A 16,426-nucleotide genomic window follows, 5' to 3' on the forward strand; every position below is an offset into this window, starting at 1 on the left:
CCTCCAATGCCACGTGGAATATGGCCTAAATTAAATGTGTCACTGTGCTAGAAGGACTGAAATAAACGGACTAATGAACATAAATTCAAAAGGTTAATGAAATAATGTGACTCTTTGGATGTTTATGACGTAAATTTTCGTAGCTCCTGTAAAATCCTCTTCACCACTTCAGTGTGAGCAGGAGTCCTCTCAGTGGTTTTGGTGAATTCATAACACCTCTTCCTAAGCGATCTATTCTGTGCAGGACACCATAATATCCTTTTGTATTGTTACAGATGCAAAGTGTGTCGATAGCAAAACGATACAGATGACATAGCCTACATGAGACTGCTGAAGTGTAATATCCAAGACAAATCGCTAAAGAAGAAGTGCTACGGAGCCTCCTGTGTCACTTAGGATAACATCGTGTTTCTCGCTGTACCCCACACCTAGAGTACAAAATGTGAATAGTGTGGTACAGAATACGGTTGCAGAGTACGATTAAAATAAAAATAAAAAATCTGGGTTGAGCAATATATGGATAGATCGATGTAAAATTATTAATAGGTTATTTTTCAAGCTACTATTTGATTTAACTGCTTGGTAGATTTAATACTGTATCTAACTCCCATGACATAACTATAAGTTTGATTGATTATATGCACTGTTGTTTTGTGGCCCAGGGCTCATCTGAACGTGATCCTGGTGGACCGCAAGCTTAAATTTTCCTTTTCCTGCGATCCCTCATCCTTCTTTTAGAGGATAAGTAAGGAACTGATGTTTACAAAACTGGAAAGAGAAGCCGACCGGTTATTGCTGATGTTACTACACGAAGGCGAGCCTTTCCAGCACCGAAAAATATAAGACGCAGGACAACACGGAAAGACAGGACAGGACCTTAGACGACATCAGGCAAATACTGTGGTAGGCCACCCAGGACAATGGTAGGTCACAAAATGAGAAACTATGATGAGATATTACACAGCACTGTAAGACAGGACAGGACTCCGTAACGCAGACAGGGGACACGGCAGAACACAACAGGATGAACTAAGGCAGGACACCCAAGACAGGAAAGGCATGCAGGACATCCCAGGACATTGCAGGACAAGAATAGGGTATGACAAAGATAGAGGAGCTATGGAGAGACATAACACAATATAAGCAAGATAACAGAGGACCCCGTACCATAATAAAAGGAGCTGCTCCAGGACTTAATAGGACAAGACAGGACACAACAGCAGTAAATCTGGTGGGATGCGATAAGATCCCAGGACATAAGAGGATCATAGCACTCCCCAGGACACTCCAGGACATGGCAGGACACAATAGGAGGGACTGTGGCAAAACACTATAGGATTCCAGGACTCTCCAAGACAATGAGAAGACCGAGAAAAAGAAACCAACAGCAAGAAAGGACAGGACCCCAAATCACAATAAAAGGATTAATGATAGGACTTAGGAAGACATGGTGGGACACAACAAGGGCAATTATGGCAGGAAAGGCTAGGACATAGCATGGGGAATTGTGGCAAGCTAGACATGGTAGGTAACAGCAAAAGAAACTATGGCATGACACGAAAACATCCTAAAACAAGACGGGACTAAGTTAAGGCATGACACAAACACCCCGTCTCTGCAAGGCCTGCTTGCGACAGAAACACTTGAGCTGCGCGTCCCTCCCGCGCTGACACGAGGCGGCACCCAGCTGACGAGGACAATCCCCCTTCAGGCACCGACCACCTGTACCGATACCAACAAAAGCGGTGGATTGTTTAATGGTGATATGACTTACTGAGGTCATTGGCATTAAGAGTATTTCAGCACTGTCGTTATTATTATCATGACATTATTATTATTATGTTCACTATTACCATTATTATTAGTATTACCATCCTTAGTTTCGGGACTAACCATCACCTAAACAAGGCTGACCCATGCAACCATATGCTTGTATATCTTCAGTGTCTGTACAGGTGATCATTACATTTAAAACTAAATCAAAGTGGTTAGAGTGCACAGTTACGCCACCACCTAAGTATGACCTGGACTCATGGCCATGACTGTAAATAAATATGTACTAAAATCGAATAACTCCTCCCAGATGGTCACATAATATATACCAGTTTTGATCCATATCGGATCAGGCATTCATGAAACACTGTATCAGCGTAGATATGTAACCGACACATACACAGAAATAAACCTGATCACAATAACTTTTCCTTCGGCGTCGTCAATTACCACTGTTAGCACTACAACAACCCCTCGTCCACACCCTTCATTTTACCTCCTAAGTGACTGACCTAACCTCATCAAACTTAGTTATCTCAGTCTTACCTAGCCTTGGCACACACTTGCCCCTGGAGTCAATGAACTGGTCCGGGTCACAGGTACACGTTCCCACCACCCCGGCCACCATGTATCGGCAGAAGCTAAATTTGTTGACGGCGCGGCACTGGGCGTCGTTGTAGCACAAGCCACCTATCTCACTGCCTGAAGAGGGTGAGGGAAGAAAGTGGGAGGAGTGGGGAGAGTATGAGGGGTGAGGGGTGTAAGAGGGGTGAGGGGTGAGAGAAAATGTGGAAAGGGAAAACAGGAGGAAGAGACTGAGGGAAATGGGTGGTATAGGAGGGCAGGAGAAAGAGTCGATGGAGAACAATCGGAGAGGGAAGGGTGAGAGAGAGGTGAAAGTGTGTGAGAGGGGTGACGAGTATGTGAGAGTTAATGAGAAGGGATGCTGGATGGACAGAAAGGGAGATGAAGGGAAAAGGGGGACGGGAAAGGAGTGAAAACGTATAGGAGAGGTGACGGGTATGTAGGAAAAAGTGAAAAAGGATGCTGGTGAATGCAAAGAGAGAGAAAGAGGAAGTGGTGTGTGAGAGTGGTGAGTGATGACTGAGAAAGCTGTCAGATGAGAGGGGAAAATGTGTGACAAGAGAGATTTAAGTCGAAGAGGCAAGAGGTGTGGAAAGGAGATGAGGAATTATGGAGGGTGTGGTGGGGTGCGGAAGTGAGAGAAAAGTGTGGTAGAGTGGCGGAGTGTGGGAGGGCTTAAGACGGTGTGGGGGGTGAAGAAGGGAAAGTAAGGAGTGTGGGGGTGAGGGAGGGGTGTGGGAGAGGTGAGGGGTGTGTGAGAGGGGCATATATTCAATGGAAGGTGTCGTTAACGAATGATAGGCAAAGAAGTATGAGTGGCGAGACTGAAGATGAGAGAGACAAGTGGGAGGAGAGGGGTTAGGCGAGAGATATCCTAGCAAATCAGGCGATCAAAAACTATCACAGTGGCATTTTACACAGGTTAAGACCGTATAATTTCACTGAGCTGAGAGAAATTTCCATATTCAAGAGGTTACTGACCAAGCATGCCTGCAGGCGAGGTTTCGGTAGCTGGTCAAAGAACGGGTTAGGGTTAAAATTAAAGTTAAAGCTAAGGCTAAGATTAAAGCTAACTTCTAACTACTTTGCTTAGCTGAGAGAAATTCAAGCTCTCAAAAGGTTTAATTGATGCTGTAAGCATGCTGGATTCTGGCAGCTGGAACATGCAAGAAATTATTTAGGTGTGATAATTATGCAAAATAAATAGCTGGGAAAGAGCTGTTACGAAGCCTTTTATGCTACCTAAAATTCGACCCAAATACTGACCGTGTATACAGGCGAGGTTCTGGTAGCTGGTAAAGGGCAGCGCACACGTACACACAGAGCTGACGCACACGGCTTGTGGGGTGACGGCAGAACACTGGCTATCAGACGTACACAGCCCACCCAGGATCTGTGTGGTGAAGGTGTGTGTGTGTGTGTGTGTGTGTGTGTGTGTGTGAAAGAGATACAGAGACAGAGAGACTTCTTCGTTGCAGCTCTTCCTTAGCGAGTTATTTTACATATTACACTTTAGAACTCTCTTGTATGCTATTCATATCGTTCTAATATAAACATAGTATGCAACAGTAACATACGAGTATAAGCGGACATTGATGTGCAATGTGCAGAACAAATCGATAGTGAAATGGTGCAACGAACTCTCCCTAACCATTTAGAATAAGACCGTTAATGGGATGAACAAGCAGTACAATAGTGGTGACGTGTAGTTATTTCGTTTGCTGTTGCGTAATTATAAATAAATAAATGAATAAATAAATTAGTTAATTAATTAATAATGACGAGGTGTGCTGGGTCTCAGGAAACAGATTAGCCAATCTATGTCCGACATTGTACACAAAGAATATCTGATCAGCTGAGGAAAATCCCAGTAGTGATAGATGGAACCACAGGCTCATTTGAATGTGAACACAGTGGACTGCAGGATGAAGTTACCTTTCTCCTGCGATCCACAATCCTCCCATGGGGAGATAGGGAGAGAGGAGAGACGTTTGTATGGTCAGGTAGTTAAGCAGCCTGATATATACATATATACATATACAGATATACTATATATATATATATATATATATATTAGTGCCACCATATGAAGGCTCCCTCTCCAGCACCAAACCCTAGCAGTCAGAGAATGAATTGAGAATATATGCCTGTCTTAATTAGTGGGCATACCTGCGTGTACTCACATCCAGTGGGTCCCCAGGTGCGTGGATACTCACACACACACGCACCACCCCGACACACTGAACGCTGTCGACAAGGTAAGCCCATTAGTACCCACATTACGGTCATAACTTGAAACTTGTTATGTACTGCGCCACACACACACACACACACACACACACACACACACACACACACACACACATACACATACATACATACATACATACATACATACATGTGCTTTGTATATACAAACATACATACATACATAAATACATTCACATATACATACAGACATACATACATACATACATATATGTACATATATGTATACTGTAACACACACACACACACACACACACACACTAGTTCATAATGAAATTTCCATCCTGACAATTCAGGAGAGGAAGGAATGAAATTCGTAGGTTTTATTTCCTGGGGTAGGATGTCACAGGGTAACAATAACAGAGTGGTGCGGAGAGGGATGAGAACATTTGGACCATATTATGGTAAAATGGGTATAACTATCAAGAACAATAGATGCCATGCGTTAACTCACCTCAAAGACACAATCGGCGTTGGAGATGCATTGAGTCAGTCTGGGACCCTCCTCTTCCCCCTCCACCTCCCATCCCTCCTCTCCGGGAGGTGGGACTTGGGTGGAGAGCGGGAGGGGGGGCTGGGTGGGAGTCGTCAGAAGGTTGCCTGTGGAGTGGAGGGAGATGAGAAGGGAATGTTAAATGGGCAGGGAGCCAGGGATTGTTGAAAGAGAGAGAGAGAGAGAGAGAGGGGGGGGGAGAGGAAGAGAGAGATTAAATTATTCTTGCAGGAGGCGTAGCACTCTCATAGTAAGCTGGCATGGAATATAATGAGTCATTATCCACTCACTTTAATTCCAATCTCTAAAATCCAGTACAGTATTTATATAATCATACTCACAAAAATATATAACAATATACTGTACTCTATATATTTCACACACACACACACACACACACACACTCACTGTGGTTGAGTGAGAGCAGACACATAAGCTCATGGTGTTCTGGGAAGCGTGTGCAGTCGAACTTGTGTGGCCACGTGACTTGAAGCTCCTCCATAACACGCCCACACCCCTCCAGCGCCTGAGAGAGAACGAGGAGTGAGAGACAGGGGGAAGAGGAACGGATATATAGAAAGAGTGGTTAAAGAGGGAGGGAGGGAGGAACAGAAAGATAGGAAGGGGTGAGACTGAAGGGGAGGGAGGGAGAGAGATGGGGGACAGGAGAGGGTAAGGGGGGGTGAGTGAAGAGGAGGGGAAAAAATGTCCTTTTTCCACTTCTCGGTCTATTTCTCTTTCAAAGTCTACATAAAAGGGAAATGGAATAAAAGAATCTACCATTTTCTCCTGCTTCAAAATCTACTGTACACTGCATGAAAACAGAACTGTTTAATTTTGCGGTCAACCATCTATTCACTCATTTACTTTCACATCTATTTACCTCCCTAAGTATCAGCCTAACGCTCTACCTACCTTCCCACTTACCTAGCTACCTACCATATTTAGCCTACATATCTTCCAAACGCTTACCTACCAACCTATCTACCTCCCTACCCTGTTCAGCCCCTTTACCAAAGTCCCAACTCACCTACCTACCTACCAACCTATCCATCTTTCTACCTTGCCCAGCCTGCTTACTTCCCTACCTCCCCACCTACCTACCTACCTCTCTACCCACTCATCCACCTACCTACCTACCTACCAACCCACCTACTAGTTTGCCTACCCACCCATATACTCACCTGTTTGCAGAGCGAGCGACAGGGGGGAAGGTGAAGTCCGGAGTGGGTGCACACAGGCATGTAAAGTGCACACAGGAACTCCCTTAACACTTCAGAACACTCCACCTGCTGGCGTATACACACACACACACACACACACACACACACACACACACACACACACACAAGGGCATAATGGACGGGTTAGATTATGGGCAACAGAACTACTGAACGATACACAGTATATACCTATCCTTGTAGAAGCCAAACTGGATTACAGATTGCATTTGGAACCAAAATATACCAAACCCACGCTTTTAAAAAGAACAGAAACAGAATTAAGTTAATAAGATAAAAATAATATAGGTATCTGATACAACTTTTTTTTTTTTTCAGAGAAGGCAATACGAATCTCACTTTTATTCTATTATAGTGCAGGAGTTTCCCTCAACAGAAAAATATGATACCTAAGTGACGTCACACTGCAAAAAATAATCAAGATTGTCGCTATACACGCAGTTATATGAGAATAAAAACCAATCATTACAAGGACAACAAGCGGCTCTAGTTAAAGGAAAAAAAATAATATATGAATAATCAAGAAACTGCACTTAGAAGGGACTTACATATTATAAACTATGCGAGAAAAAATGCATTTTGAGGAGACTACAATCTACATTCAGGACCCAGTAAGAAAAATATTGCACTTAGAAGGGATCAGAACCTATGCTTATGATCAAATGAGAAAAAAAATGCACTTAGAAACACTTAGAGATGAGAACTTGTACTTGATAGAATGTAAACAGTTGGACTGACACACGGACCATGATAAGCCAGGGTGCAGTTGGGTCGGCATCCGGTACCCTAGCCCAGCCTAGCCTATGTGGGGAGATCCGTGTCTAGGGGGTCACGTGTTGTTAATGTTTTCGGTAACGTCTGTTTGTTTGTCTTGATTCTGTGTGCATATTTCCGTGTATTAGTTAAGGCTCTAACTTTTGAAAACCTCGACCAAGAACTTTTCTTGTCATAAGTTGGTAGTTGCTGACCATATATAGGTCAGGTTTGAATATGAAAGTCATGAGTCAAAGGTCAAGGTTTTTGTAGTGATGAAGCTACTAGTGATATGCTGGTCTCCGTTGCAAGGGGATTTCTACCTTCTACAAGCATATGGTTTATAACCCCTGTTGGAGAGGGATGCTTTTATGTGGCGACACCGACATAACTTGGCGGTTCCGCTGTCCGGTTATACTGATGCCCCTCAATTCCCTACCTGTTCCCCAAATAGAGGATGGTGGACTGCCGAAGACGGGTAAATTATAGCCTGCAGTCCACCAGGTTCATGTCCAAATGCGCCTGGGACCAACAAACCACAGGAGTGAGATGTTTACCAGCTACGATAGCAAAGCTGGTATTGTGTTCAGTTTGTCTTTCTGTCTGTGTGTCTGTTAGCACGATAACCTTGCAACCGCTCAAGATATCATCACAATATATACAGGTGTGTAGTAGGGATGAAAGTCTCCTACGAGTTCGAAATTGGTGAAAGTAGGTCAAGGTCGTCATATCCCTAGCCCTGTTAGATATGTAAAGGCTCGCGGCTGGTGCGATTCCCCCATGGGGAGGCCTCTAGTTTTTTATTTATAACTATTATCGGTTGATTATTATTATTATGGGTTTACGTATCCCTTCGTTTCTCTTTCTCTGTTCTTCCCTCCCTCCATCCCTCCCCCTCCTCCAGGCTACCTACCTCTCTAACCCCCAGTAGCGGGAGGAAGGTAAGTAGCTCCGCAGACGCCAGCTCCTGTGACTTGTGACTGAGCATGGTGGGGACAAGGGCGGACTGGTAGCCAAGTGCCGTACACGCCTGCTCCTTGAGGGCCTCGCAAGGGTGGGCCTCGCTGTCCTCTGCTGCGGGGGCGCCTAGACATACCACCACCACCGCCAGGAGGTTTGTCAGAAGAGATAAAGTAACGCTGGAAGGATGGAAACAAAGAGCTATTGCAGTTGGAGAGCGACGCCTTCATGGGCTGGCACCGATATAACTTAACAGCTTCACTGTCCAGCTATACAAACGCCCCTTAGTTCCCTCCCTATACCTCTAAAGGAGGATGGTAGAATGCAGGGCAACTTTAGCCTGCATTCCACTGCATCCGTGTATCAGATAAACTTGGGAATATTGCTACTACCTCCATCACCACTGCTGTTGTTGTTGCTGCTGCCGCTGCTGATAATAATAATAACAATAATAATAATAATAATGGAATAATAATAATAATAATGGAATAATAATAATAATAATAATAATAATAACAACAATAATATAATACAGTAAATATGGTACTACTACTATACTACTATGGCTACTGTTACTATAATAATAATAATAATAATAATAATACGAGTACTACTACCATTACGACTACAACTACTACAGTACTACTACTGCCAACTCGTCATACCGGTAACCATTATCACTACAAAAGCACTTCTATTTCACATTTCACCATTCCCATCATTCTAATCCGTCAACCATATAGCCTAACCTCTCTCGTTTATCTTCCCATCTCAGTCTCATTTCTTTTAGCATTATCATCATTATTATTATTATTATTATTATTATTATTATTATTATTAACAGACCGATAACTTACCGCATCTTCATACTGGTGATGATTAGACCAGCATCCTACGTCACTTTCCTGAGTCACTTTTCCCAGTCACTCTCATCAGTCACTGTCTTCTGTCAATTTCTTTACTTACTTTTTCTCAGTCAGTCTTGGGAAGAACAATTTACCTTCAGTAATTATCCACTTCCTCCATTTGCCTTTATCACTTTCTCCAACCACGTTCAGGACACTTTTCTTTCATTTCCGCGTTACTTTCTTCAGTCACTTTCATTTTCATCGGTCACTTTCCCCGAGGCAATTTCTTCACTTTCCTTAAGTCACTTTCATCAGCATTTTTCTTCGGTTCCTTCCATCTGCCACCCGTTACTCTTTGGTCACTTCCTTCAGTTACTTTTCACCCTTTTTACGCTACTTCGAGTTGCTTTTGTGCTTTTAAATTTTCTTTTACTTTACATTCTTAGTATTTTTCCACCCATTATCCTCAGTGACTATCCATTTCATTACTTTTTTTTGTATTGCTCCCGTTTAGTTATATCACTCGTCTTCCTTGATATTTTGCTTTTCTCAGAAACATTCAATTTCTGCAATGACAGTAATTTACGGTTTTATATTTTTTCTCATATCTTTAAATTTTCTCTCAAGAATCTTCTAAACAGTTCCCTAGGCTCTACTTTCTTGCAGTTCTCTTGCTTCATTTATAACTAATATTTTCATTCTCTAACTCGTATAGCAATTTCCCACCAAGAGCTCATCACTTCAGTAACAAGTGTCAATTAAGTTTTTTTCTTCGGTGATCAGTTATTTTTAAGCCACATCCATTACACCCTAAAATCCAGTTTGCCCTCTCGTTATTTCCTTTAACAACTGCCTAGCCGACTCAAAGTTCTTTTTTTTTTTTTTTACATTTAACATTGTCATTACTTTATATTCCTTTGGTTGTAATTTTTGGCACACTAAATTTTCTTCTTGTTTCACCTTCTTGAGCCAGTTCCGTATATTTTTTAACTTATTTTTGTCAGGTTCATGAAATGCGTAATCCGGTCACCATGTACTGTACTTTCACAGCACTTTATTATTTCATCTCGCTGTACAGTAGGCTACAGTAGGTTCCTACTTTTAATAGATGCATTCAACACGTCAGTTCCGGAAATTCGCTATTTTAAAGAAGTATTCAGCTCAGTGTCTTTACTCTGAGTACAAATATTTTTTAAGAGTGCTTCGGAGTGGTACTCAACATCAGCAATGAAACAGGACAGCCTAACTGCTGCTGCTGTTCCTCTTCGCTGTGTGCGTGTATGATTAGTGAGGCTGAGAGACAGAGAGGAAGAGAGACTGACAAGTGAGGCCGAGAGAGAGACGGAAGGAGGGAGGGGTGGGGCGCGAGGAGAGGAAGGGAGGGAGGGGTGAGGTTTGGAGATACTGATGGAGGGGAATGGGGATGGGGGAGAAGCTGCGAGGGAGGAAGTGGGGAGCTAGAGAACGAGAGGGGCAGGAAGAGGATGTAAGCGGCTGGGAGAGAGGGGGAGCAATGCAGGAAAAAAAGGGTGGCAGGAAAGATTGTGGGGAGAGGAAGTCGAAAGTGAGAGAAGTAGGGCAGGAGGTAGATGATGGGAAGTGCAAAGGAAGTAATGTAAGAGGTAGATGATGGGAAGTGCCAAGGATAGCAAAAAGTAAGAGACTTATTGTAGCTTTTGAAGATTGTTTGGTATAGGATGAACTACTCAAGACAAGGACAGCACGAGTATCCTGCACCAAGATGGGTGAAGCGAGAGGATGAGGAGAAATGGGTGAGTGAGGAGGGGAGGGACGTGGCGAGAAGAGAGCGAGACAGAGACTGTGCTGGGAAAAGGAAGAAAAAATTAAACATTAGGAATGCCATGGAAGGGGTGAAGGGAGGAAGTAAACGAGAGGTGGGGAGTGGAGTTGGGCAGGAGGTGACGAGGGGAAAGAGAAGTATAGAGTCATTAGGGAGGGAGGGAAATGGTGGAGAAAGGGAGGAGGAGGGAATGAAGGACGAAAGAAAAATTGGGGGAGAGAAACAGAGAGAGAGGACTGGAAGTGAAAGTGACACAAGATGTGATAAAGGTGATGGGGAAATGGACAAAGGGAGCGATAAGGTACAGACGTCGGAGTAAGTTCGTTTCCTTTTCCGTGGACTAAGGTGTTTGTAACACTGCTCAATGGACAGCTATCCCCTCCTCCCTTCCTCATAGTCCCACACTCCCCCCCAACCCCCCCCCCGCCACGTTTCTCTCCGACCCCATAACCCCACCCGGTCCCCTCCATACTCTCGCTCACAGCCAGCTAGGGGTTTCTGTACTTTAAGCACCTCTCTAATTACGTGTAGTCCGAACAACTAATAAAGGAATAGTACAGTATATATCATAAACCAAGTTAGGAAAAGGTTTACTACACTGTGTGTGTGTGTGTGTGTGTGTGTGTGTGTGTGTGTGTGAGAGAGAGAGAGAGAGAGAGAGAGAGAGAGAGAATAAATCTGCTGTGATCAAATGTTGTGTAGTAGACACCTCTCTTACACATGCACACACACACACACACACACATACACACACACACACACACACACACACACACACACACACACACACACACACAGGGAGAAAGAGAGAGAGAGAGAGAGAGAGAGAGAGAGAGAGAGGGGGGGAGGGGAATTACAGGATAAGTTAGGATCGTAATGACTATGCAGCCAATACCGTGGAGATACTTCTTGTTTGCCTGGAGATACATATTCAGTTCACATTTATTCTAGTGTAAGATCCTGCCGATGAATCGCTTAAACGTCTCTACTGTAGTGTTAACAACGTCCATGTTGAGTCAGTTCCATGTGGAGCAGATCTTGCCCGTGAAAAAGTTTTCACGTAATTCTGCTGGAAGATTTACAGCTTCCAACCATGGTTGTGTGCCGAGTCCGTGTTAAGAGCAAACAACTTTCTATTTAATGACTGTGAAACTCATTCAGATTTTAAACACTTTAATGAGCTGACCTCGTAGTCTGCGATTTTCTACTAAAAAAGTCCCACAGCCCTCAGGCGAACCTGATACCTTAGTCTCCTGAACTCTTTTCAAGTCAACGTACGTCTTTTTGAAGCGACCAAAATTCCACAGCAACTCAGGAACTGGCCGTATTAAGGAGATATAGACTGAGAGAACAATCTCTTTATTCTGAGAGAGAGAGAGAGAGAGAGAGAGAGAGAGAGAGAGTAAAATTATGTGAGACTGGGACCAAAAAGAGAGGTTGAAAGAAGAGTGAGTAGGAAAGGAGGGGAAGGAATGGAGGAGAAGAAGGAAGAGAGAGAAAAAAAAAGGAAGTACAGCAAGGTAATGACGAGGGTAACTGTAGGTGGGGGCAGGGAAAGATGGAATGTAGTAGAGGGGAATGTGACTGTGGTGGGAGGGAGAAAAATGGGGTAAGAAAAAACTGGAGAGAGAGAGAGAGAGAGAGTGAGAGAGAGAGAGAGAGAGAGAGAGAGAGAGAGAGAGAGAGAGAGAGAGAGAGAGAGACTTGGAATAGTAAGAACAATCAGGAGAAATACTGATAAAAGAAGGGAGTGAGAGAAGAAACTGAAGCACAGTGGAAGAAAACACGCCGGTGAAAAATGGTACAGTGTTCTAGGAGTGACACAGGGACGGAAGCACACACACACACACACACACACACACACACACACACACACACACACACACACACACTTTCTGAATATTTGTCGACCTATCTGTCTGTGCCTGTCCGTGCTGACCCCCCCCCCTCTCTCTCTCTCTTTCTCTCTCCCTCTGGATCCTTTGTCTCATCCCCAGTTTCCTTTTCCCTCCTTCCCCTTTATTTATAGCTGTCTGCTCAGTCCCTACCTTCCTCCCTCTCTCTCCCCCTCTGTCACTCCCTCCTTACCTCACTCATCTTTTCTTTCTCCTTTCCTGTGTCACAACTTTGTCTTAGTTTTTTCGTCATATGTCATAACTTTTTTCCCCATTACTCTCTCCGTATTTCTTTACGTGTACTAAATCCATTTCCTTCACTGCTTTCTTCCTCAGTAATAACTGCATGCTCTTTTTCTCCCTCCTCTCTCCGTCTCTCCCTGTCACCCGAAATCTCTTCTTTCATTCCGCTCTTCCCACTGTCTTTCCCTCCCTCCCTCCCTCCCTCCCCATGTCTTCCCTTCTTAACATCCCCCTCCTCTTTCTTGCCCCCAAAATTAACATATTTTCTTCCCACCCTCAATCTCAGCTTTCTCTCCACAAATTTCTCTAATTTCTCTGTTTCTCTCCCTTTTAACTTGAATGTTACATTCGTTCTACTCAGCCTCAATGCTTTCGTCTTATCCTGCTTAGTTCTTTCCCCGCGTCCTTGCCAGAATAACACACTTTCTTCCTCTTCCCTGTTACCTAGCCTCGTTTTCTATTTTTTCTCATTATCGTTCTCAGTATTCCGTTCCGTAGCTCTCTTTCCCACTTTCTCTTTTCGTTATCCCTATTTCTGTTTGCTCCATTCCCATTTTCTCTCAGCTGTCTCACCTTTTGTCTCTGCTTCCCTGTCTCCCGACCTTTCTATTCACATCTCCCTTTTCTCTTTCCTTTTCACACTGCTTGTATCTTACTTCACCTCTCACTGTCTCTTCTTCTTACTCTCTGTCTCTTTTCTTAGCTCTCATTGTTCTCTCCTTGCCTCTCCCCTTCTTATTTTCTCCGTAACTGTCCTCTCATTTCTCATTTTTCCACTCGCTCTCCCTCCCTGTCATTTAACTGTGTGTGTGTGTGTGTGTGTGTGTGTGTGTGTGTGTGTGTGTGTGTGTGTGTGTGTGTGTGTGTGTGTGTGTGTGTGTGTGCGTATGTGTTCTTACCAACCTACCTAATTGTTCTTACCTAATTGTATCTTTACAGGAATGAGTCAAGCTCGTACTGTCCCGTGTCTTAAACCATATTTATCGTACATATCCTTAAATTTGTGAATTGTTTTGGCACACACTATTTCATTCGGTAGTGCATTCCATTGATCAATTGCTCTGTTTGGGAAACTGAATTTCCTTACGTCTTTATCACCTCTCTTCTTATGCAGTTTTTTGCAGTGTCCTCTTGCTGATGCTTCTCCATATGTTAAGTAATTATTTATGTCTATTTTCTCCTTCCCTGATATGCACTTATATAGCATTATCATGTCACCTCTTTTCCTTCTCTCCTGTAGTGTTGGTAGATTCAGTTTATTTAGTCATTCTTCGTAGCTTAGGTCCCATAAGCTTGGTATCCATCTTGTAGCGGTCCTTTGAACTTTTTCAATCTTGTCTATATGCTTTTTGAGATGAGGACTCCAGACTACTGATGCATATTCCAGGGTTGGTCTAATGAATGATGTTATTATCCTTCTTAGCATGTCTTCATTTATGTATGTGAACGCTATTCTCATATTGGCAAGCAGCGTATACATGTTCCGTACCTTCTCGCTGATGTGGTCAGCCGGAGACAGTCTGTTATTGATAATCACACCTAGGTCTTTCTCTCTTTCTGATGTGTATAGGGTTTTATTTCCTAACTTATAATCCCAATCAGGTCTTTTTCCACGTTTACCAAACTTGATTACATGACACTTGTCCACATTGAATTCCATTTGCCATGTACTACTCCATTCATGAAGTTTATTTAATTCTTCTTGTAGCTCTTTACAAGAGTCTGTGTTAGTAATTCTCCTTTGTATTTTTGCATCATCTGCAAACATATTCAGATAGCTCTCATTTCCAGTGTTACTGTTTATATCATTTATATACACTAAAAACATGATTGGTGCCAGCACTGAACCCTGTGGTACTCCACTAGTCACTTCTTTCCATGATGAGTAGTTTCCCCTTAGTACTGTCCTCACTTCTCTTTTTATGAGAAAGTCTTGCATCCAACAAAACAGTTTGCCTCGAATTCCACCTTGATGGTACAGTTTCCATTAAAGTCTTTGGTGTGGTACTGTGTCAAAAGCTTTCTTGAAATCTAAATAGATACTGTCCACCCATCCTTCCCTTTCCTCTATTGTGTTTGTTACTCTGTCATAGTAGCTCAACAGATTAGTAACACGTGATTTTCCTTTTCTGAAACCAAACTGTCTTTCTGTTATCATACTGTGTTCTTCTAGATGATTTACCCAAGCTTTTCTTATAAGCTTTTCTAATACCTCGCTTACAACACTGGTCAGTGATACTGGTCGGTAGTTGAGTGGATTTTGTCTATTTCCTTTCTTGAATAAGGGGACAATATTTGCTTTTTTCCAAATATCAGGTAGTTTACCTTGACTCAAGGATTTCTTGAAAATTAAAAATAATGGTTTACTTAACTCCTTTGCACATTCTCGTAATACCCAACATGAAATTTCATCAGGACCACTTGCTTTTCCTCTGTCTAATCTACTTAACTCCTCCTGTATTACTTTTTCTGCTATTTGTATATCTGGTAGTATGTGTGGACATGCGTGTGTGTGTGTGTGTGTGTGTGTGTGTGTGTGTGTGTGTGTGTGTGTGTGTGTGTGTGTGTGTGAGAGAGCGCGTGCGTGCTTACGTGCGCGCGCGCTTCCGTCCCTGTGTCACTCCTATAGCACTTCCATTTTTCACCTGCGTCTTTTCCTCCTCTCTGCTTCAGTTTCTTCTCTCATTTTTTTTTTTTTATCAGTATTTCCCCTGATTGTTCTTACCATTCCAAGTGTCTCTCTCTCTCTCTCTCTCTTTCCAGTTTTTTCTTACTCCATTTTTCTCTCTCCCACCACTTTCACATTCCCCTCTACCACATTCCAACTTTCCCTGCTCCCACCTACAGTTACCCTCGTCATTACCTTCCTGTACTTCTTTTTTTTCTCTCTCTCTCCTTCTCCTTCTCCTCCATTCCTTCCCCTCCTTTCCTGCTCACTTTTCTTTCAACCTCTCTTTCTCTTCCTCATCTCACATCAGTTTTTTTTTCTCTCTCTCTCTTTCAGAATAAAGAGATTGTTCTCTCAGTCTATATCTCCTTAATACGGCCAGTTCCTGAGTTGCTGTGGAATTTTGGTCGCTTCAAAAAGACATACGTCGACTTAAAAAGAGTTCAGGAGACTAAGGTATCAGGTTCGCCTGAGGGCTGTGGGACTTTTTTAGTAGAAAATCGCAGACTACGAGGTCAGCTCATTAAAGTGTTTAAAATCTGAATGAGTTTCACAGTCATTAAATAGAAAGTTGTTTGCTCTTAACACGGACTCGGCACACAACCATGGTTGGAAGCTGTAAATCTTCCAGCAGAATTACGTGAAAACTTTTTCACGGGCAAGATCTGCTCCACATGGAACTGACTCAACATGGACGTTGTTAACACTACAGTAGAGACGTTTAGGCGATTCATCGGCAGGATCTTACACTAGAATAAATGTGAACTGAATATGTATCTCCAGGCAAACAAGAAGTATCTCCACGGTATTGGCTGCATAGTCATTACGATCCTAACTTATCCTTGTAACTCCCCTCCCCTCCCATCTCTCGCTCTCTCTCTCTCTTTCTCCCTGTTCT

The 16,426-nt window shown here is 43.1% G+C and overlaps 1 protein-coding gene across 1 annotated transcript; it reads right to left on the reverse strand.

Annotated features, from left to right (window-relative positions):
* Window positions 1-1,588: 1,588 nt before the first annotated feature.
* Window positions 1,589-8,170, reverse strand: LOC145412215 (uncharacterized). The gene is made up of 8 exons (XM_080282146.1): window positions 8,027-8,170; window positions 6,304-6,411; window positions 5,528-5,645; window positions 5,081-5,226; window positions 4,528-4,605; window positions 3,625-3,751; window positions 2,320-2,475; window positions 1,589-1,722 (listed from the first exon to the last, which is right to left on the reverse strand). Exons 1-8 carry the CDS (start codon window positions 8,099-8,101, stop codon window positions 1,589-1,591), a joined length of 942 nt encoding a protein of 313 aa, XP_080138272.1. The 5' UTR covers window positions 8,102-8,170.
* Window positions 8,171-16,426: the final 8,256 nt, after the last annotated feature.

This window comes from Coenobita brevimanus, chromosome 92 (assembly GCF_032717465.1).
Source record: "Coenobita brevimanus isolate Jiangsu-jjx chromosome 92, ASM3271746v2, whole genome shotgun sequence".
NCBI lineage: Eukaryota > Metazoa > Arthropoda > Malacostraca > Decapoda > Coenobitidae > Coenobita > Coenobita brevimanus.